This window comes from Topomyia yanbarensis, chromosome 2 (genome assembly GCF_030247195.1).
Source record: "Topomyia yanbarensis strain Yona2022 chromosome 2, ASM3024719v1, whole genome shotgun sequence".
Taxonomy (NCBI): Eukaryota; Metazoa; Arthropoda; class Insecta; order Diptera; family Culicidae; genus Topomyia; species Topomyia yanbarensis.
Genome location: NC_080671.1, coordinates 417,027,130 through 417,048,913, shown reverse-complemented (window position 1 = coordinate 417,048,913; position 21,784 = coordinate 417,027,130). Strand labels below are relative to the sequence as shown.

The 21,784-nt window shown below is 36.3% G+C and overlaps 2 protein-coding genes across 4 annotated transcripts in view; both read left to right on the top strand.

The window, feature by feature from the left end:
* The window catches only part of LOC131685173 (spectrin beta chain, non-erythrocytic 1), a 418,083-nt gene that overhangs the window by 215,403 nt on the left and 180,896 nt on the right, over positions 1–21,784 (top strand). The gene's annotated exons all lie outside the window — the stretch shown is intronic.
* LOC131685180 (actin-binding protein IPP-like) lies at positions 1,518–10,181 on the top strand. Its single transcript, XM_058968718.1, has 3 exons — positions 1,518–1,718; positions 7,806–8,158; positions 9,146–10,181. The coding sequence occupies exons 2-3, from the start codon at positions 7,863–7,865 to the stop codon at positions 9,906–9,908; spliced, it is 1,059 nt and encodes a 352-aa protein (XP_058824701.1). The 5' UTR covers positions 1,518–1,718; positions 7,806–7,862; the 3' UTR covers positions 9,909–10,181.

Sequence of the window (21,784 nt, the reverse complement as noted above, 5' to 3'; positions counted from 1 at the left end):
CAACAGACAATCAAATTATAAAGTCGATAAACTTCTTCCATAAATGCTCAAAACCGAGATCCGGGAGGCGAGGCTTATTAGGAGGCGCCTAATAAAGTGATGAGATCGATTTTGACGGCGCCGGTGGTTCAGTGGTAAGCGTGACCGCTACCCTTCCTTGTTAGTCTGGGTTCAATCCCAGCCGAGGTCGTTGAGATTTTTCTGAGGTGTAAAAATATGTGGTCACGGCTTCCTTCGGAAGGGAAGTGGATGGGTCGATATCTAGTCCAGATAGTATAGTCAACTCCCTGACGTCGGTAAAGAAGATGTAAAATCCAACTTCTATACTTACTAATAAATATCTCCTCCTCCCGTGCTACTTCTGGAGTGCGCCTGTAGCAAAAGCAAGTATCGAACTAACATTCCTTCCCTTTCCTTCCGCGATCTACGTTCGGGTCTGGCCCGACGCCGGTATTGATCAATAAACACTTAAGATTACCAGGAGTTGCACATTGAAAGATGTTTCGCTACTCCCTCCCAGGCATAATTATCTATTGATTCCCTGAAATAGACAAAAATATCAAAATATCCACTCGCCTAGCAAGAAAACCGAAAACAAAGTAAAATAGACTTGTTTTGTCATGTTTATGATGAGCGCCAACAAGGCCAACAAATTCACAAAACGAGATGCCACGATAAACTCAGTAGCTTATTCCCCAGCAGATTTATGTATTCGAAAATGTTGGACGTATTATTTATCCGATAAACTTGTGTGAGTGATAGTATATTCTCGTGTTGAAATTTGAGTCTTTTAGTCAATGTGAAGAATTTTTTGGATTCATATTTACTCATATGAGCGATAAACGCAAAGGCCTGTGGATATGTAATCAGACTCCCTTCGCGATCCGACTTTTTTCTTGTAAATCTGTGTTGAAAACCGATCAAAATATCATACCGTTTTAATGTTATTTAAAAGCGTTTTATTGGTTTGTACCTAAAACCAAATAAGTTAGATGTGAAAGCTTGTTTCATTCCAATAATATATCCAAATATCTACCGAAAATATTCTGGGGCATCGACAAGTAACTCAGTTACAGTCGATGGAATGTTTTCGTTCTAAATGTGATCATTCTGCTCTGAACTACTAGGAATGGGTAAGTTAGCAAGCTGATGACATTGAAAAGGTAAAAAACTCGAGTTTTTAGAACAGATATTCTTTGTATTGTGATCCGAGATACGTAGTTGCAGTGTTTGGCGTAATTTATGCAGTTTTTCATCGCAATACCACGGGGCAGTAGATTGCACTGGAGATGCAATGTCTAGCAATAGAGCAGGCTCCTGGACATTTTTCATTCCTACTTCTGTTGGAAAAAGTAACAACAATGAAATCTACTACCCTAAAGTTGATCAATAGAAAAACGGCATTAGTAATTTACCATTTTGAAATTGCTTTCATTTTTGGCTTCATTCTCTAAAAATGTTTTAGCAACTGATTATTTTTAGTTTATCCCTTCCCAATCCTTACCCTTATCCGGTACATGATGAAATGGCATATACTCTGTGTGCTTAAGTTTCCCTGTGGGGAATGCTTGCCACCTGCGAACTTCGCCGATCTGACAAATACCGGTCCTTAAACTATCCCTAAACTGGCTCTCACAAAACCTGTAGAGAATTGTTTGCTAAAGCTACTAAAATCAATTAAAGTTTTTTTTGTGATGAAATTTTCTTACTTAAAGCAGGTAAGTTGGCCAAATCTGCAAAACAGCGTAGCTCGAACAACAGTACAAACCGTATAACAAAGTCACGACTGGTCAAACATGATGTGCCGTTTGAGCAGCAGTTCTATTATACCGATGAGACATAACAGACATCACAGAACTTCTGCTCGAACGGGACATCCTGTTTGGAACGAAACACATATTGGGTTTCCCTTTTTTTGATTTAGAGTAAAACCGGCGCTAAATTATTCCGGCAATAGGTCGGTGTCGGTTTCTGATGAGACGAAGTCGAAACACACCTATGACTTCATTAAGGGGGGCGTCTGGTGTAGTGGGCAAAAAAATTCCAAATTTCAGTTCGACATCGACTTTTCTAAAGGTGACTTCCCAGTAGTATCCTTGATTTGAATTATTATCGCTAATCCTAATGCCAAAGAACAAATAAAAACCTCTCGAAAACGAACCGTTTGGGAAAATCATAATTACTGGAATTTTCATTTTCACGAAACTTTTCGATAACCTTCCGTCACTTGCGTTAATGCACTGGGTGCACAGTGCTCTGAAAATCTAGCGAAATCGATTAAGGGCACCAGCGGGTCTAATTCAGAACTATCTGCGCGGCGAGTTAAATCTGTAAAGAATACTAAAAATTAGTTTCTATTACATAATTTTCAGTTCAGCAATTCGAGAGATCGTGCTCACCGCAAGCCATGAAAAATAGACTACGTTAAGAAGCGATGGTCACTATTTATTAAAAAAACACGGTTAAATAAAAAATAAAACTATTAAAAAATTTCAAATAGTTTATAATTTTCACAAATTTATTAAGAAAAATTGTTTAATAAGCTTTCGTAATATTGTGTAGGAAAAAAAAGCTAAAAATTTCAGTATTTTCTCTATCTGCAACATATAAACCCTTAAGTATACCAATGAATTGGTATACGAATTGGAATAGGTGCGCCAAATTTTGGAAGAAGTCTAAAATAACCCCTTGAATGCTACCTAAAAATCCCCAAAAATGAACTGTACCTATTAATGTGAAACACAGTGAATAATACATACAATAAAGACCCATTTTTATCAATCTCATGGTGTATTTTAGGATGACAAACATTGACTAAATCGGGCAATTTTTTTTTCTTTATAATAAACTGAAGCTGTTAAAATATTCTTCCCGTCCCTTGATGTAGTCTAATAACTATTTCTGATTATGATGAACTTTTTATTTTTGCATATTTCCATCTTCATGATAAGGAAAACATGCTCAAGAAAGGATTTACTCGAATTCAGTCTTGTTCGTCTGCTAGAGCCCATCAAACATATGTTCATATTTGACTGATAAAATCGGGGTTTCAATGTATTATAATATATATTCAGCATTCGAAGAAGTTTCTTGTGAACGAGTGTAGAACGACTTAGTTTTTACTTACTTGAAATCAGCGGCGTAGCCAGAAATTCGGTTTGGTGGGGGTTTGGTGAAAATCGATCTTACTGTCCAAACGGCATAATTCCGAAACCGTAATTTTTGAAGTTTTAAAATTATGCAGAACTATTTTTTCAGAAAATAGTGACAGAGTTCGTGTCTTTAGCGAAATTCTTGAGACTTTATTGTAGTCATAACCTGAGAAAATTCACCATAAATACTTGTTGGACGATATACCGTCAAAATTATTTTATCAAATGATGCGCTGTTTAACGTTTGTAAAACTCATCGAAAATACTAAACCTCCGAAATTGGCGGTTTCAGAATGATGCTATCTTGACCTTAAATTACCGTTTTTGAGCATTTGACCTATACATATAATTGGTCATACAACAAAAATCAAATGCTCATCAAAATCGATCAGAACCTGCTAGAGTCGAATGGAAATCGTCATTTTTCATAAATTTCTCTCTACATTCGGAAAGTGTTATCCTCGTTATTAATCATATTACGTTTTCGTTTCAACTCGACGCATTCCCAAAATAAAAACCTGTTTTAATCCACCTAGTGGTGCAATTGTGCTTTTCTCATTTGTCCAGACTACGATTCCATGGCTGGTTATGTTCAATACAATGGTGGAAATGAATATTACATGTTTAGTACGATTTGCACATACATACAATGGATCGACAGCCACGATCTTGAGATACTATGTGAAACTGAAACATCGCTTGAAACCAGCGGCAGATCATGAAGAAAGATCCGGGAGGTCCAGGTTTTGCCGAAATTTTTCAACTTGTTAAGAAATTTTAAACCAGTTTTAATTTTAAAGTGGCAACCCCTCACTGCATACCCCCCTCGGGCCGGTATAATTGAAGATTTTTAGAGTGATTGCATAACCTTTCTATATGAGAAAGGCAAAAATGTACCTAAGTCTAATAAAGTCAATTTTTGTCAAACATCTCAATGTTTCATGCATTTTAAAGTCATTTGGCATCAAAAAGAAAAATTTGATTTTGAAAATTTTTCATTTCAGTTTATATGGGAATTTGCTGCGTGATTGCACTCTTCAACTCGTAACCCCGGAACCGGAAGTCCAATCAATAAAAAATTCAATAGCAGCCGATGGGAAGGTTGTACCTTTCATTTGAGACTAGCTTTGTGCAAATCGGTCCAGCCATCTCTGAGAAACAGAGGTCACATTTTATTCCACATACACACATACACACAGACATTTTCAGATCTCGACGAACTCAGTCGATTGGTATATGACACTCGGCCCTCCGGGTCGGGATTAGATTGATGAATTTTAGAGTGAATGAGAAAGGCAAAAACATTTTTAGCAAATGTTGAAAGTTATGCATTTTTCTTGGTGAGCTGTTCTATGTTTCATAGACGTTAAATCAATTTTAACTTCGCTTCCTATTAAATAAAGACCCTTATTACAGTACATCTCTACAAAAACTAGCTCAATTTGAAAATAAATCTGAGGATTATGATTGATTACAGTACTCTGGAATTTTCTATTGGAATGTTTTCAGGCAGGAATTTGATATTGATGCTATTAGATAACTGTGAAATCAAGACCAATAGATCAGTTACATATCAGGAGGACCCCATTCCGACAATTTATCAAAAGTCCTCATGATGTTTACAATAACAGGTCATCAAACTACGGATCAGATAATTGTTATTGTAATATTGAATTAAATCAGTCTGCATCAATAAATTTTCAACTTCAATTCAATATTTTTTTTTTTGTGGTGGGAGGGGGGCGATGGTTGTATGGTGTTAAACCCCAAAACCTTCTCTTGGCTACGCCATTGCTTGGAGTTATTTATTTCGCTTCTCATTTTCCGATATGTTTCAGATCGATCCGATGGTTATAAGTTAGAAAAATTGCAGTCAGAAGGTTCGCACAAATGAACATTTTTGCACTGATAAGTTATCAAGTTCCTTCCAGACAACTTGGAAGTGTTCGGTGATTATTTCTAGCGGTTGTAGATACAAAAATGAAATACAAAATTGGTTTTATCGAAATAATGTTTGACTTATTTCAATGGATTATTACTATATTGATCAATAAATAGGCGACAAAGAGTAATCCACAAACAACAAGCCATAACTTTTAAAGTATTCAAAATAGATATTTGAAGTCTTCAGTAAAGTTATTCGCAAAAGTAAGAGCTACAAATTTGCTGAAGGCATCATTTCGATATAATCACTTCCAAGAAAATTTGTGAAAATATCTCACTCATAGGGTGATTAATCAGCAAAAGCACAATACCAAAAGAAAGGGCATATTGCCTCCATTATATTCTCCGAAGATACTATTGACCTAAAATAAGCCGTTTTGGCGTTAATAATAGATTACATGTTTTTGGTCATATTTCTGTCAATGGGAAATGATAAAAATTTTCTTCCGCATTTAATGTTTAATATCTCTTTTGATAATAGTCCGATTTCAAGAATCTATAGCTTGTTCCAAAGGTATTCGTTAAAGCTATCTAAAAACATATAAATTGTTAATCTATATTGTCAATTTCGACAGATAATTTAAAAAAACTGCAAAAAACGCCATTTTACCGCATTCAAACATTCATATCTTGGAAACTAAACATCGGAATCAAAAACAAATTAATAGCGTTCATACTGTTTTTTAGTTCTTTCGTTTATAATTGGTTTGGATAAGATCGGTTCAGCCATTGCTGAGAAACACGAATGAGAATTTGTTCGTTACATACACACACACAGACACACACACACACACACAGACATTGTCCCAAATCGTCGAGCTGAGAGTGAAGAGTCCAGAATCTAAAGTTCAGTTTCCATAGTCCAGAGACCAGTACCCAGAATCCAGTGTCCCGAGCCAAGAGGTCATATTCCCGAGTGCAGATTCCAGACTTTAGAGTTCGGATTACAGAGTCCAGAATCAAGACCCCAGAGACCATAGTTCAGAGTCCAGAATCCATAGCACAGAATATCGAGGCCAGAACCCGATGTCCAGAATCCAACGTGAAGAATGCAGAGTCCAGAGTTCCCAGTCTAGAATCTAGAGTGACTGGGTATTTTCGAAATGGTCTTGACGAGTAGGTGCCCGAAATTTATGTCTGACACCATGTTGAAATCCAAGATGGCGACTTCTGTATGTAAATTATTACGATTACACTTCCGATTGTTTATCTTTGCACAGCCCTCGATACTGTTTCACTTTGATTTATACAATTGATTCATAATGATAATTTTAGTAGAACTGCTCTTCACAACTGTTGTTACTGGACTGATTTAAGGCGTTAGTTTTATAGTAGCGTTATTGGGTAAAATGAGTATTGATGCAGGTTAGGTACAGGTAACCAGAGTAATATGCCAAACGAATACCAAATTCATTACTGATACTTTTTGCATGTATCAAGCAACTAGCAATTGGGAAATAGAATTCTGAGATGACTATGACATTTATTGGTTTAGCTTCCGATAAAAATACACTGAAAAAAAATCAGTTTGAACAAGGAAAAGTTTTTTTCAAATATTTTTTTTTCTTTGAAAGTACCCAACTTGAATTTTCGACAGTAGGTAGGAAACAGAATTGCCTATCTTGGAACAGAATTTCATCCAAATCAAATTTGGGTTTTTTTGTGAATCGACTTAAAATTTTTAAGATCGATTTTTTTCAGTGTAGGAATCGATGCAAATATTTTTCAATATTTTTATTCGAAAATTTGACCAATTTTGTGAAAATCACTTCTCCAATATTTTTAATTATATTTTTAGACTATAGCCATTTGAAAAAAAATTGGTAAAGGAAGTTTGACCCTTTTCAAAAGACAGCCCAGATTATTTTTGGAAAAACAAAGTATGCAAAGTGGCTTTTTGTGACATGTACAGAAAGTTTAATTAAAAACTGAGAGGGTGCTGCCAACATTTGTTTCGAGTTGACGCGAAATTCGTCCATAACCAAAAATCCCACGTTTTGTGTGAATACCTGATCATCTTCCTAGGTGTCCGAGTGATGTCTCGGGAAGCAAGCACAAAAGTTCTGGGCAATGATTTAAATTGCCCACCGACAAGATTCGAACGAAGATGCATACCTTTTTGTTGTCCGACTCCCTACGCTACCTCTGGGCAATAATGTCCCAGGAAGAGCACATGACTATCACATAGATGAAGCTCAAACGAGATGACGCAACCGACCCACGCAACTCAAGATAATACATCTAATTAAATTTCACGTACAATAATTCATACCCTAGGTAGTAGGAGCTGTAGCAAATTGTTGGTCGGGCTTGTCGGTTTCTCGTATACTCGAACACCGTTAAAAATATCTCAGAAGAAATTCTTTCAAATGTCAAATCGCTTCTTTTTAGTGCGACATCTTTGTCACTGCTATTGTACCCACGAACAGATGAACGGGCGCGTCAATACTTAACATCAACCGCTACGGTATAGTTTCACATAAATCTGTTGCTTTGCGCGGTTACAGTTTTCTTATTTGGCCGAATTAGAGCACTAACTGGACCACTGATTTCAGAGATATTGTGTAACCGGGTGGTAGTTGATATTGTTCAACTGTTGCATTATTGAATATGAATTGACTAAATAGACTAACTCTCAAAAAAATTGTAGGACGATGTGTTTCTAAATTTTTAAAGTATTATTTTTTGTGCTTAACCTTTTCTATATAGATAACTTAGTCACCCTTGTAGCAGAATAGGAAGTTTTGAAAAGCGGAATAGTACTCAATGAAAAATTCACTCAACAAACTTTCAACGCCGAAGATGGATCAGCAGCCCCAGGAATGGAAAGTTAGCGGAAACGTCAAAGCTCGGCTGCAGCATCTGCTGAAAACTGAAACCTGGACGGACTGCCACTTTCTGGTCGGTCCGGAATCAAACTGCAAACTGATTGGTGCCCATAAGCTCATACTGTGCATATCATCACCCGTCTTCCAGGCGATGCTGCGTGGCGAGCTGGCCGACAACGTTGAAACCATTCACGTTCCCGACGTTGAACCGGGGATTTTCGAACTGTTGCTAAAGTTAGTACAACTAACCGCCACCGCGCCAATCTTGCTCTTGTTTACGACGAACGCCGAAATTCGTTCGGACTTGGTTGGTATGCTTATTTGCGGGTGTAAAACCGAAATTTTATATTCGTTGGAATTGCTTTCGTCGTAAACAAGGATAAGGGTGTAGGGTCAATTTGTCTATGGTGGACACCCCCCTTGGGTTTGAATCTGAAATTTCGAAATGATTTGGTCAGCTAGCAACAGTGTAAATGTATTATGTATTGAGGGATAAGCGGTTGTAGAGACGAACTGTACCTTGTTCTGTCAATTCATCTGGTATAGGATATTTTTCTCTGTCTTACTGTAAACGGTCAAATATCCTTAACCACTATTTACGCAAGTCGCTTTCACTAATCAATAGTGTTTACTAACTCCAGTTTTGGATTAGTAAAACTGATCACATTGCAACAATTTTTTGTCATGTTCCTTTTAATGGATAAAGCAATTATGTGTCCCTGCCTTTCTCGCTTTACTAAAATAAAAATCTGCCAATCGTCCTGAAATAGTTTTAGCTCATTTTTAAATAACCCAAATGTAACTGATACCATTGTTGTAAAGGTTTTGGAATATCTCGAACTTTCAACGACTTTTTACAGTCCTTAGTAGATTAAATCGACCTATTTTTTTTAATTCCAACGTTTCGACGCTTTGTTTGCACCTTCTTTAGGGAAGGTAACACTAATTATCGTTCCTTATTCTTATCGTTTTTTCTCCTCTGAAGAATGCGCAAACAAGTCGTCGAAACGTCGGGATTTAAAAATAAATCAGTCTTTTTAATCCAACAAGGACTGCAAAAAGTTGTTTCCAGTCGAAAATCCATAAAATTTCCATCCGATACTGGAATAGCTAAAACTATCAATCCTAAAAACAGGTGTCGAACATTAAGGTATCCATCATAGACACAGTACTCATTTTGGTTGTAGGAAATGCCGGAGCTAACTTCCTTTCCTTCTGCAGGTACATTTACACCGACGAGGTCAGCGCTGGATCGGTGGACGAAGCCATCAAATTATACTATGCAGCGGAAAAATACATGCTGCCAATTGTTACAGATCACTGCCTGGCATATCTACAGTCGGCTATAAATCCCGCGAATGTTTGTCGCATTTACGAATTCGCAAAGTTTTATAGACACTCAAATATCACCTATAATTGTTTGAATTATATACGATTAAATACAAAACAAGTAATACAGCACGAAAATTTCATGGAGGTGGATTTAAATACGATTATCGAAATATTCGACCAAGAAAAGCTGGCCATTGACAACGAATTGGATTTGTACAGGGCACTGTCTAAATATGCGTTAGAACACGATTTGTGTCCATCGAATGATTCGGCGGTGGTAAAAACTAACAACCCCGGTAAAGAACCGGAAAAACCAGCGGAAAAGGGGCATGTGAAAAAAGTGTCATCCAACGGTGAATGCACCACCACAGCCGACGACGACAGTCGTAAGCCAGTAAACTCTGCGAAAATAAAACTAGCGGAAGCGGTCTCAATCAAGTCTGACCAAGTTGTTAAACCGACCGTTCGTGATGCTCTTCGTCGTATTCGCTTTCTCACATTGACCCCCCAGCAGCTTGCGTCTGAGTTTGCCAAATTGGATCTACTGATGCTAAAGGAGTCGTTTGCTATTTTAATGAATGCTCATACCGTACCGGACAATGGTTTTCCGATGCCGGAAGGATTTAGTACCTCGAAAGCCGGCAGGAAATAGGGATAAGGATCCAGATTTTGGGCGGCAAAATGAATTCTGTTTACAATGTTAAAATATTCGGGTTGAATCCCAAACTTTTTTCATTTTTTTTTTCAAATATTTGTTTCTGACTTAATTGAATTTTGTCGAATTTTATAACGATTTTGTTAACATTTTATCAGTGCATATCACGGTTTAATTACACAAACATTTGTCATATGTCTAATGTCGAATGGTGAATATGAACGGAACTTATATTAATTGCAATAAAATATTAATTATTTTTTCTCTGTATTGCACCTGTTTTTGTTGATACCAACGATGATTTCCAGTGTGTGTCGAAATTATGTGATGAAAGGAGGTTTTACAACAGACAATCAAATTATAAAGTCGATAAACTTCTTCCATAAATGCTCAAAACCGAGATCCGGGAGGCGAGGCTTATTAGGAGGCGCCTAATAAAGTGATGAGATCGATTTTGACGGCGCCGGTGGTTCAGTGGTAAGCGTGACCGCTACCCTTCCTTGTTAGTCTGGGTTCAATCCCAGCCGAGGTCGTTGAGATTTTTCTGAGGTGTAAAAATATGTGGTCACGGCTTCCTTCGGAAGGGAAGTGGATGGGTCGATATCTAGTCCAGATAGTATAGTCAACTCCCTGACGTCGGTAAAGAAGATGTAAAATCCAACTTCTATACTTACTAATAAATATCTCCTCCTCCCGTGCTACTTCTGGAGTGCGCCTGTAGCAAAAGCAAGTATCGAACTAACATTCCTTCCCTTTCCTTCCGCGATCTACGTTCGGGTCTGGCCCGACGCCGGTATTGATCAATAAACACTTAAGATTACCAGGAGTTGCACATTGAAAGATGTTTCGCTACTCCCTCCCAGGCATAATTATCTATTGATTCCCTGAAATAGACAAAAATATCAAAATATCCACTCGCCTAGCAAGAAAACCGAAAACAAAGTAAAATAGACTTGTTTTGTCATGTTTATGATGAGCGCCAACAAGGCCAACAAATTCACAAAACGAGATGCCACGATAAACTCAGTAGCTTATTCCCCAGCAGATTTATGTATTCGAAAATGTTGGACGTATTATTTATCCGATAAACTTGTGTGAGTGATAGTATATTCTCGTGTTGAAATTTGAGTCTTTTAGTCAATGTGAAGAATTTTTTGGATTCATATTTACTCATATGAGCGATAAACGCAAAGGCCTGTGGATATGTAATCAGACTCCCTTCGCGATCCGACTTTTTTCTTGTAAATCTGTGTTGAAAACCGATCAAAATATCATACCGTTTTAATGTTATTTAAAAGCGTTTTATTGGTTTGTACCTAAAACCAAATAAGTTAGATGTGAAAGCTTGTTTCATTCCAATAATATATCCAAATATCTACCGAAAATATTCTGGGGCATCGACAAGTAACTCAGTTACAGTCGATGGAATGTTTTCGTTCTAAATGTGATCATTCTGCTCTGAACTACTAGGAATGGGTAAGTTAGCAAGCTGATGACATTGAAAAGGTAAAAAACTCGAGTTTTTAGAACAGATATTCTTTGTATTGTGATCCGAGATACGTAGTTGCAGTGTTTGGCGTAATTTATGCAGTTTTTCATCGCAATACCACGGGGCAGTAGATTGCACTGGAGATGCAATGTCTAGCAATAGAGCAGGCTCCTGGACATTTTTCATTCCTACTTCTGTTGGAAAAAGTAACAACAATGAAATCTACTACCCTAAAGTTGATCAATAGAAAAACGGCATTAGTAATTTACCATTTTGAAATTGCTTTCATTTTTGGCTTCATTCTCTAAAAATGTTTTAGCAACTGATTATTTTTAGTTTATCCCTTCCCAATCCTTACCCTTATCCGGTACATGATGAAATGGCATATACTCTGTGTGCTTAAGTTTCCCTGTGGGGAATGCTTGCCACCTGCGAACTTCGCCGATCTGACAAATACCGGTCCTTAAACTATCCCTAAACTGGCTCTCACAAAACCTGTAGAGAATTGTTTGCTAAAGCTACTAAAATCAATTAAAGTTTTTTTTGTGATGAAATTTTCTTACTTAAAGCAGGTAAGTTGGCCAAATCTGCAAAACAGCGTAGCTCGAACAACAGTACAAACCGTATAACAAAGTCACGACTGGTCAAACATGATGTGCCGTTTGAGCAGCAGTTCTATTATACCGATGAGACATAACAGACATCACAGAACTTCTGCTCGAACGGGACATCCTGTTTGGAACGAAACACATATTGGGTTTCCCTTTTTTTGATTTAGAGTAAAACCGGCGCTAAATTATTCCGGCAATAGGTCGGTGTCGGTTTCTGATGAGACGAAGTCGAAACACACCTATGACTTCATTAAGGGGGGCGTCTGGTGTAGTGGGCAAAAAAATTCCAAATTTCAGTTCGACATCGACTTTTCTAAAGGTGACTTCCCAGTAGTATCCTTGATTTGAATTATTATCGCTAATCCTAATGCCAAAGAACAAATAAAAACCTCTCGAAAACGAACCGTTTGGGAAAATCATAATTACTGGAATTTTCATTTTCACGAAACTTTTCGATAACCTTCCGTCACTTGCGTTAATGCACTGGGTGCACAGTGCTCTGAAAATCTAGCGAAATCGATTAAGGGCACCAGCGGGTCTAATTCAGAACTATCTGCGCGGCGAGTTAAATCTGTAAAGAATACTAAAAATTAGTTTCTATTACATAATTTTCAGTTCAGCAATTCGAGAGATCGTGCTCACCGCAAGCCATGAAAAATAGACTACGTTAAGAAGCGATGGTCACTATTTATTAAAAAAACACGGTTAAATAAAAAATAAAACTATTAAAAAATTTCAAATAGTTTATAATTTTCACAAATTTATTAAGAAAAATTGTTTAATAAGCTTTCGTAATATTGTGTAGGAAAAAAAAGCTAAAAATTTCAGTATTTTCTCTATCTGCAACATATAAACCCTTAAGTATACCAATGAATTGGTATACGAATTGGAATAGGTGCGCCAAATTTTGGAAGAAGTCTAAAATAACCCCTTGAATGCTACCTAAAAATCCCCAAAAATGAACTGTACCTATTAATGTGAAACACAGTGAATAATACATACAATAAAGACCCATTTTTATCAATCTCATGGTGTATTTTAGGATGACAAACATTGACTAAATCGGGCAATTTTTTTTTCTTTATAATAAACTGAAGCTGTTAAAATATTCTTCCCGTCCCTTGATGTAGTCTAATAACTATTTCTGATTATGATGAACTTTTTATTTTTGCATATTTCCATCTTCATGATAAGGAAAACATGCTCAAGAAAGGATTTACTCGAATTCAGTCTTGTTCGTCTGCTAGAGCCCATCAAACATATGTTCATATTTGACTGATAAAATCGGGGTTTCAATGTATTATAATATATATTCAGCATTCGAAGAAGTTTCTTGTGAACGAGTGTAGAACGACTTAGTTTTTACTTACTTGAAATCAGCGGCGTAGCCAGAAATTCGGTTTGGTGGGGGTTTGGTGAAAATCGATCTTACTGTCCAAACGGCATAATTCCGAAACCGTAATTTTTGAAGTTTTAAAATTATGCAGAACTATTTTTTCAGAAAATAGTGACAGAGTTCGTGTCTTTAGCGAAATTCTTGAGACTTTATTGTAGTCATAACCTGAGAAAATTCACCATAAATACTTGTTGGACGATATACCGTCAAAATTATTTTATCAAATGATGCGCTGTTTAACGTTTGTAAAACTCATCGAAAATACTAAACCTCCGAAATTGGCGGTTTCAGAATGATGCTATCTTGACCTTAAATTACCGTTTTTGAGCATTTGACCTATACATATAATTGGTCATACAACAAAAATCAAATGCTCATCAAAATCGATCAGAACCTGCTAGAGTCGAATGGAAATCGTCATTTTTCATAAATTTCTCTCTACATTCGGAAAGTGTTATCCTCGTTATTAATCATATTACGTTTTCGTTTCAACTCGACGCATTCCCAAAATAAAAACCTGTTTTAATCCACCTAGTGGTGCAATTGTGCTTTTCTCATTTGTCCAGACTACGATTCCATGGCTGGTTATGTTCAATACAATGGTGGAAATGAATATTACATGTTTAGTACGATTTGCACATACATACAATGGATCGACAGCCACGATCTTGAGATACTATGTGAAACTGAAACATCGCTTGAAACCAGCGGCAGATCATGAAGAAAGATCCGGGAGGTCCAGGTTTTGCCGAAATTTTTCAACTTGTTAAGAAATTTTAAACCAGTTTTAATTTTAAAGTGGCAACCCCTCACTGCATACCCCCCTCGGGCCGGTATAATTGAAGATTTTTAGAGTGATTGCATAACCTTTCTATATGAGAAAGGCAAAAATGTACCTAAGTCTAATAAAGTCAATTTTTGTCAAACATCTCAATGTTTCATGCATTTTAAAGTCATTTGGCATCAAAAAGAAAAATTTGATTTTGAAAATTTTTCATTTCAGTTTATATGGGAATTTGCTGCGTGATTGCACTCTTCAACTCGTAACCCCGGAACCGGAAGTCCAATCAATAAAAAATTCAATAGCAGCCGATGGGAAGGTTGTACCTTTCATTTGAGACTAGCTTTGTGCAAATCGGTCCAGCCATCTCTGAGAAACAGAGGTCACATTTTATTCCACATACACACATACACACAGACATTTTCAGATCTCGACGAACTCAGTCGATTGGTATATGACACTCGGCCCTCCGGGTCGGGATTAGATTGATGAATTTTAGAGTGAATGAGAAAGGCAAAAACATTTTTAGCAAATGTTGAAAGTTATGCATTTTTCTTGGTGAGCTGTTCTATGTTTCATAGACGTTAAATCAATTTTAACTTCGCTTCCTATTAAATAAAGACCCTTATTACAGTACATCTCTACAAAAACTAGCTCAATTTGAAAATAAATCTGAGGATTATGATTGATTACAGTACTCTGGAATTTTCTATTGGAATGTTTTCAGGCAGGAATTTGATATTGATGCTATTAGATAACTGTGAAATCAAGACCAATAGATCAGTTACATATCAGGAGGACCCCATTCCGACAATTTATCAAAAGTCCTCATGATGTTTACAATAACAGGTCATCAAACTACGGATCAGATAATTGTTATTGTAATATTGAATTAAATCAGTCTGCATCAATAAATTTTCAACTTCAATTCAATATTTTTTTTTTTGTGGTGGGAGGGGGGCGATGGTTGTATGGTGTTAAACCCCAAAACCTTCTCTTGGCTACGCCATTGCTTGGAGTTATTTATTTCGCTTCTCATTTTCCGATATGTTTCAGATCGATCCGATGGTTATAAGTTAGAAAAATTGCAGTCAGAAGGTTCGCACAAATGAACATTTTTGCACTGATAAGTTATCAAGTTCCTTCCAGACAACTTGGAAGTGTTCGGTGATTATTTCTAGCGGTTGTAGATACAAAAATGAAATACAAAATTGGTTTTATCGAAATAATGTTTGACTTATTTCAATGGATTATTACTATATTGATCAATAAATAGGCGACAAAGAGTAATCCACAAACAACAAGCCATAACTTTTAAAGTATTCAAAATAGATATTTGAAGTCTTCAGTAAAGTTATTCGCAAAAGTAAGAGCTACAAATTTGCTGAAGGCATCATTTCGATATAATCACTTCCAAGAAAATTTGTGAAAATATCTCACTCATAGGGTGATTAATCAGCAAAAGCACAATACCAAAAGAAAGGGCATATTGCCTCCATTATATTCTCCGAAGATACTATTGACCTAAAATAAGCCGTTTTGGCGTTAATAATAGATTACATGTTTTTGGTCATATTTCTGTCAATGGGAAATGATAAAAATTTTCTTCCGCATTTAATGTTTAATATCTCTTTTGATAATAGTCCGATTTCAAGAATCTATAGCTTGTTCCAAAGGTATTCGTTAAAGCTATCTAAAAACATATAAATTGTTAATCTATATTGTCAATTTCGACAGATAATTTAAAAAAACTGCAAAAAACGCCATTTTACCGCATTCAAACATTCATATCTTGGAAACTAAACATCGGAATCAAAAACAAATTAATAGCGTTCATACTGTTTTTTAGTTCTTTCGTTTATAATTGGTTTGGATAAGATCGGTTCAGCCATTGCTGAGAAACACGAATGAGAATTTGTTCGTTACATACACACACACAGACACACACACACACACACACAGACATTGTCCCAAATCGTCGAGCTGAGTCGATAAGAAATGTAAAAAATCAATATCAGCCGATGGGAAGGTTGTACCTTTCATTTGAGACTAAATTTGTGCAAATCGGTCCAGCCATCTCTGAGAAACAGAGGTCACATTTTTTTTCCATATACACACATACATACACACACAGACATTTTCCGATCTCGACGAACTCAGTCGATTGGCATATGGCACTCGGTCCTCCGGGTCGAGATTAGATTGCCGAATTTTAGAGTGAATGAGAAAGGCAAAAACATTTTTAGCAAATGTTGAAAGTTATGCATTTTTTGGTGAGCAGTTCTATGTTTCATAGACATTAAATCAATTTTAACTTCGCTTCCTATTAAATAAAGACCCTCATTACAAAACATCTCTACAAAAACGAGCTCAATTTGAAAATAAATCTAAGGATTATGATTGATTACAGAACTCTGGAATTTTCTATTGGAATGTTTTCAGGAATTTGATATTGATACTATTAGATAACTGTGAAATTAAGACCAAAAGATCAGTTACATATCAGGACCCCATTCCGACAATTTATCAAAAGTCCTCATGATGTTTACAACAACAGGTTATCAATCTACGGATCAGATAATTATTATTGTAATATTAAATTAAATCAGTCTGCATCAATAAATTTTAAACTTCAATCCAATATTTTTTTGGGTGTATTGGGGGGAGGGGTTGTATGGTGTTAAACCCCAAAACCTTCTCTTGGCTACGCCGTTGTTTGGAGTTATTTATTTCGCTTTTCATTTTCCGATATGTTTCAGATCGATCCGATGGTTATAAGTTAGAAAAATTGCAGTCAGAAGGTTCGCACAAATGAACATTTTTGCACTGATAAGTTATCAAGTTCCTTCCAGACAACTTGGTGACTGTTTCTAGTGGTTGTAGAAAGAAAAATGAAATACAAAACTCGTTTTATCGAAATAATGTTTGGCTTATTTCAATGGATTATTACTATATTGAACAATAAATAGGCGACAAAGAGTAATCCACAAACAACAAGCTATAACTTTTAAAGTATTCAAAATAGATATTTGAAGTCTTCAGTAAAGTTATTCGCAAAAGTAAGAGTTACAAATTTGCTGAAGGCATCATTTCGATATTAACACTTCCAAGAAAATTTGTGAAAATATCTCACTCATAGGGGGATTAATCGGCAAGAGCACAATACCAAAAGAAAGGGCATATTGCCTCCATTAAATTCTCCGAAGATACTATTGACCTAAAATAAGCCGTTTTGGCGTTAATAATAGATTACATGTTTTTGGTCATATTTCTGGCAATGGGAAATGATAAAAATCTTTCGCCCGCATTTAATGTTAAATATCTCTTTTGATAATAGTCCGATTTCAACAATCTATAGCTTGCTCGAAATGTATTCGTTAAAGCTGTCTAAAAACATATAAATTGTTAATCTATATTGTATATTCGGCAGATAATTCAAAAAAACTGCAAAAAACGCCATTTTTACGCATTCAAACATTCATATCTTGGAAACTAAACATCAGAATCAAAAACAAATTAATAGCGTTCATACTGTTTTTTAGTTATTTCATTTAAAATTGGTGAACATTGCCTAATGCTTAGTAATGACGTTCATAGGAAGAACGATCCAGTTATCGATGAAGTTTGTGAACTGGGTGTAATTCTTGACCACAAACTGTCCTTCAATACTCATGTGACCAACATGACTGTGAAATCAAATCGGCAGTTGGGATTCATTTCGAAGATTTCACGGAGTTTTACGGATCCGTGCTGTCTAATATGTCCATACTGCGCATTGGTCCGACCAATCCTCGATTTCGTCTCGCCGGTTTGGAATCCGCGTCACCTAACGTAATGTTTAAAATTGGAAAGAGTACCGAAAAGGTTCAAAAGCTTAGCTCCTAGGGGCTTGCCTTGGTATACTTCGCAAAATTTACCGTTGTCAGCTACTTCATCTGGAGACTTTAGAATGTCATCGTAGTATCCAGCAAGTTACTACCTTGGTGAAAATTTTAAACGGAGAATATGATGCGCCTGAATTGCTGCCCCGCTTAGATTTCCGAGTAGCGAGAAGAACACGAGATACAGCATTATTATTGCTGAGGTTCCATCTGACATCTTTTGGAATCTATGAACCACTTCAATGTCTTCAATGATTCGGACCTTTTCTCGTACTGACAGTGCCTTTGAGTTTGGTGACTCCTTGAAAATATGTGCGGTTACCGTGATTATTTTGTGTATTAGTAATAAGCAAGCTGACATGTATTTTTACTTGATTTTGTAAATCTCACCTTACGTTTTTACGACCATTCGAGGGCCAACTCAAACGCACTTTTTCCCACCCAAATCATTTCGACTATAATATCCGATGGTAAATAAATAACTATATATCTAAAAAATTTGGATCTGGCAGGCGATTTGTGGATTTAGAGAAACTTCAATTTTTTTTTTCTTAAACTGGCGTCTTGTCACTACTATCAGTCAGACTTTCCATGGACATCGACAAGTGTGTACCTGTGTACAAAATTTCGCGCACGCGTTCAACCTCAAACATGCTTCGTCTCGATGTACAGGTTTGAACGATGTGCAAACTCTAGTTTAAACATCCGTGTACGTACACCGGGTGCGTACACGAGAACGATTCGCACAAGGCAAAAAGAGTCAACGCTAGTGATGATGAGAGTGAGAGAAAGAAAACTAGTGCCTAAAACCCACGTGTACGCACACCGTGTACGTGCATGGGGTTCGGTTATGCAGGCGACCATGTGCACGTGTTTAGGTACGAAATAGCGTGTTTGAGTTCGTACACCAAGTATGGATTTAATATGAGCACAGAACCAGAGCGAACATTGTGTGCGATGTGCATATGGGAAGACTGCTATCAGTTCTGTGGCATCGCAGGAATTTGGCACTGATGCAATTTCATGATATTTATTTTAAAGAAACTATATTCAAGAAAATTTTAGCAAAAATTCGATTAATTTGTCAAAAAAAAAATCACTAACTTTAACCAGCGGGACTAGGTATATTGACACAAGGGCTAGCCTATTGAGTTTCTCTGAATTCGTTTTTGATATTACTCTGAATTCGTTTTTGATATTAAAACATTTCAAAAAAACGTTTTCTATTTGTTGAAAACTGCCAATATGCCAACACTGTAAACGATAGTGCAGTTCCGATTGCACTCTGACTGTGGCAACTGTCATCGGTAAAAATCAAAACAAACTGGAGAAAAGGAACGGTAGAACGTGGTGAAGATAATGCGAAGTGAACCTCTTTCGGCATAGAATCCGCTCGAGTACATCACTAAGTGGACCCTAAAGGCGCGCGGGAAATACGACAGCGATCGACGATTACTGGATCTTTACGGTAAGCGGAGTGCTGTAAAATGTAGAATGTTGAGTGCCAGAGGAGAGATTGACGAAGTGAAACCAACTTACACCATCTGTATTTGTTTTTAATAGAACCGTATCGAGACAGAACACGAGTGTGTCCACAGCTTCGATCAACAAAAGATCGGTCACTGCGACAACGCGCAATAGATTGGGTGTTCAGGTGATTCATTGGCACACAGTTTGCTACCGCGAGTACCTTCCGAATAGTGTTCCATTGCGGCTTCAATAAGAGATAAACTGAACGTGAGTGAAATTGATTTGTGAATTCTTTATATATATATATAATAATGAACTAATAATAAATTCCAGCTTAAAAGCTGTCTACAGTGAAGACTGCTAAACGGACGTTTCAATCTCCCCGAATCACCCGCAATCGTGAACACTGTTCATTAGGGTGTCTCAAAAATATTTTTTTTTCGGAATCGCTCTTAAAATTTGTGTATACTAATTTTCGTATTCTAAAACGTTTTTGATATTAACACATGTAAAAAATTTTCGTTATACGTTAGGGTGACTCAAAAAAATAAAGGTTTGTGAAGGCTCAAACTTTTTTTAAAGAAATTTTGAATTCCCATTTTGATTATAAAAATAGAAATTAACTTTACTGCTTATTAGAGTGGCTCAAAAGTAAGTATTTTGTCTTTTATAATGATTTTTTCAATAGTAATTTTAAAATTTATTTTCCATATTGAAACGAATTAATTGACATCTAATTGTGGGGTTTCAGAAATCACTATTTTGCTTTTACATTACATTTTTAATCATTTTCAAAACAAACATTTTGAGCGTTTTAGTGGAATGTTTAATTACATTCACTAATCAACAAGATGGTTAAGGATTTTTTTTTTTCGTAGGTGTGTTTTAAGTTACTTAGATTGCTTATTTCATATATTAAATGAAAATAAATCCAAAACCCTTTTTTCGTGTATATGGTTCATTTAAAAATTGTGTTATTTTATTTGGATAGTATCGCATACCCTTAAGCTATATCAGTGCTATGCAAATTCGTATCAAATTAGTCTCACCAAACGACTAGAACTCAACTATATTCACTCTATTTGACAGTTATTGCGTAAGTTAGCAAGACATAGTTGTAGAAACATTTTATAACCTATTTCAGATGGTTGAAAATATTTACTGATTTCCAAACATTTTTAATAACTTTACCATCTAAAAAACATACTTCCCACTCGGCTCCTTACTCTTGATCACTAGTAAAACCCTTGTAGATCATGCTCTCAATGATATTGAAAAGCTGTGCATGTATTCGTGTCATTGTTCTAGCTATTCAGTGATTATTCAAATTCAATATCAGTAATAACCATGCGTCTCCATTTACAGGTTTTTTTTTAAATTTTGACTGCTTATCGAAAGTTTTCGCAAAACTGGTATATACTCATTTTAAGGAGAAAATTAAAAGCTTTCGAATGAGTATAGTATGATCGCGGGCATTCACGGGCGTCGTTGTTGTTATCGTATTAGAAGTTCGAATTCAATAAAAATTCATGACAAACAGTTATCTAAACACTAACTAAACCAACTAGTGACTTATTTTTGACAATTTTACGATGTAATTTTATCACACGGATAATTTTGGTGAAGTATTACAATGCATAAAATCAACCATTTCTTTGAAAAATGAAAATAACCGGATGTAGTTCCTATGGTCTAATTATGCAAAAAAACACTCGAATTATGCCCTTAAAAAGCAGCCAAATATTCATTTTACGTTCAAACACACAAACACTTAAAATCTCGCAAAAATGTTTCTAATGACTCAGCTGATAGGAGAACAATACTAGCGAGAATATCGCATAACATTCATATATGGACTTAAGTCCGGGCTCGTCCCACTGTGCAATGGTGACATGACCTGGAACTCTAGTGATATGGAGAAACGGATTCTCTTCTACCATCTGTACCATACACTAAAAATTAAGCATCAGACTCACGGTTCGCGTGCGATCAAACAAGAATACACACTACATCATTATAAAATCGAAATTATACACGCAAAGTCACATACACGTGACAAACACGTTAATATACAAATGCTTGAGCCCTTCACGACCATCCACGGCACCTACACCCGCAATCTCGTAAACATGATAACATCCCGGTGATAAAGTGAATGTCTCAGTTCCTATAAATTTTCAAACGCGGTCTCAAGCGTGAACCTAAAAACTCCCGCACTAGCACGAACATGAAGCGGTCACTGCCG

What these genes read in the sequence shown, in the direction of transcription:
- LOC131685180 (XM_058968718.1), top strand. Translation starts at nt 7,863, where the DNA reads ATGAAAAATTCACTCAACAAACTTTCAACGCCGAAGATGGATCAGCAG. An exon ending in ATTTTCGAACTGTTGCTAAA is followed by an intron (nt 8,159 to 9,145) that starts GTTAGTACAACT and finishes TTCCTTCTGCAG; the next exon opens with GTACATTTACACCGACGAGG.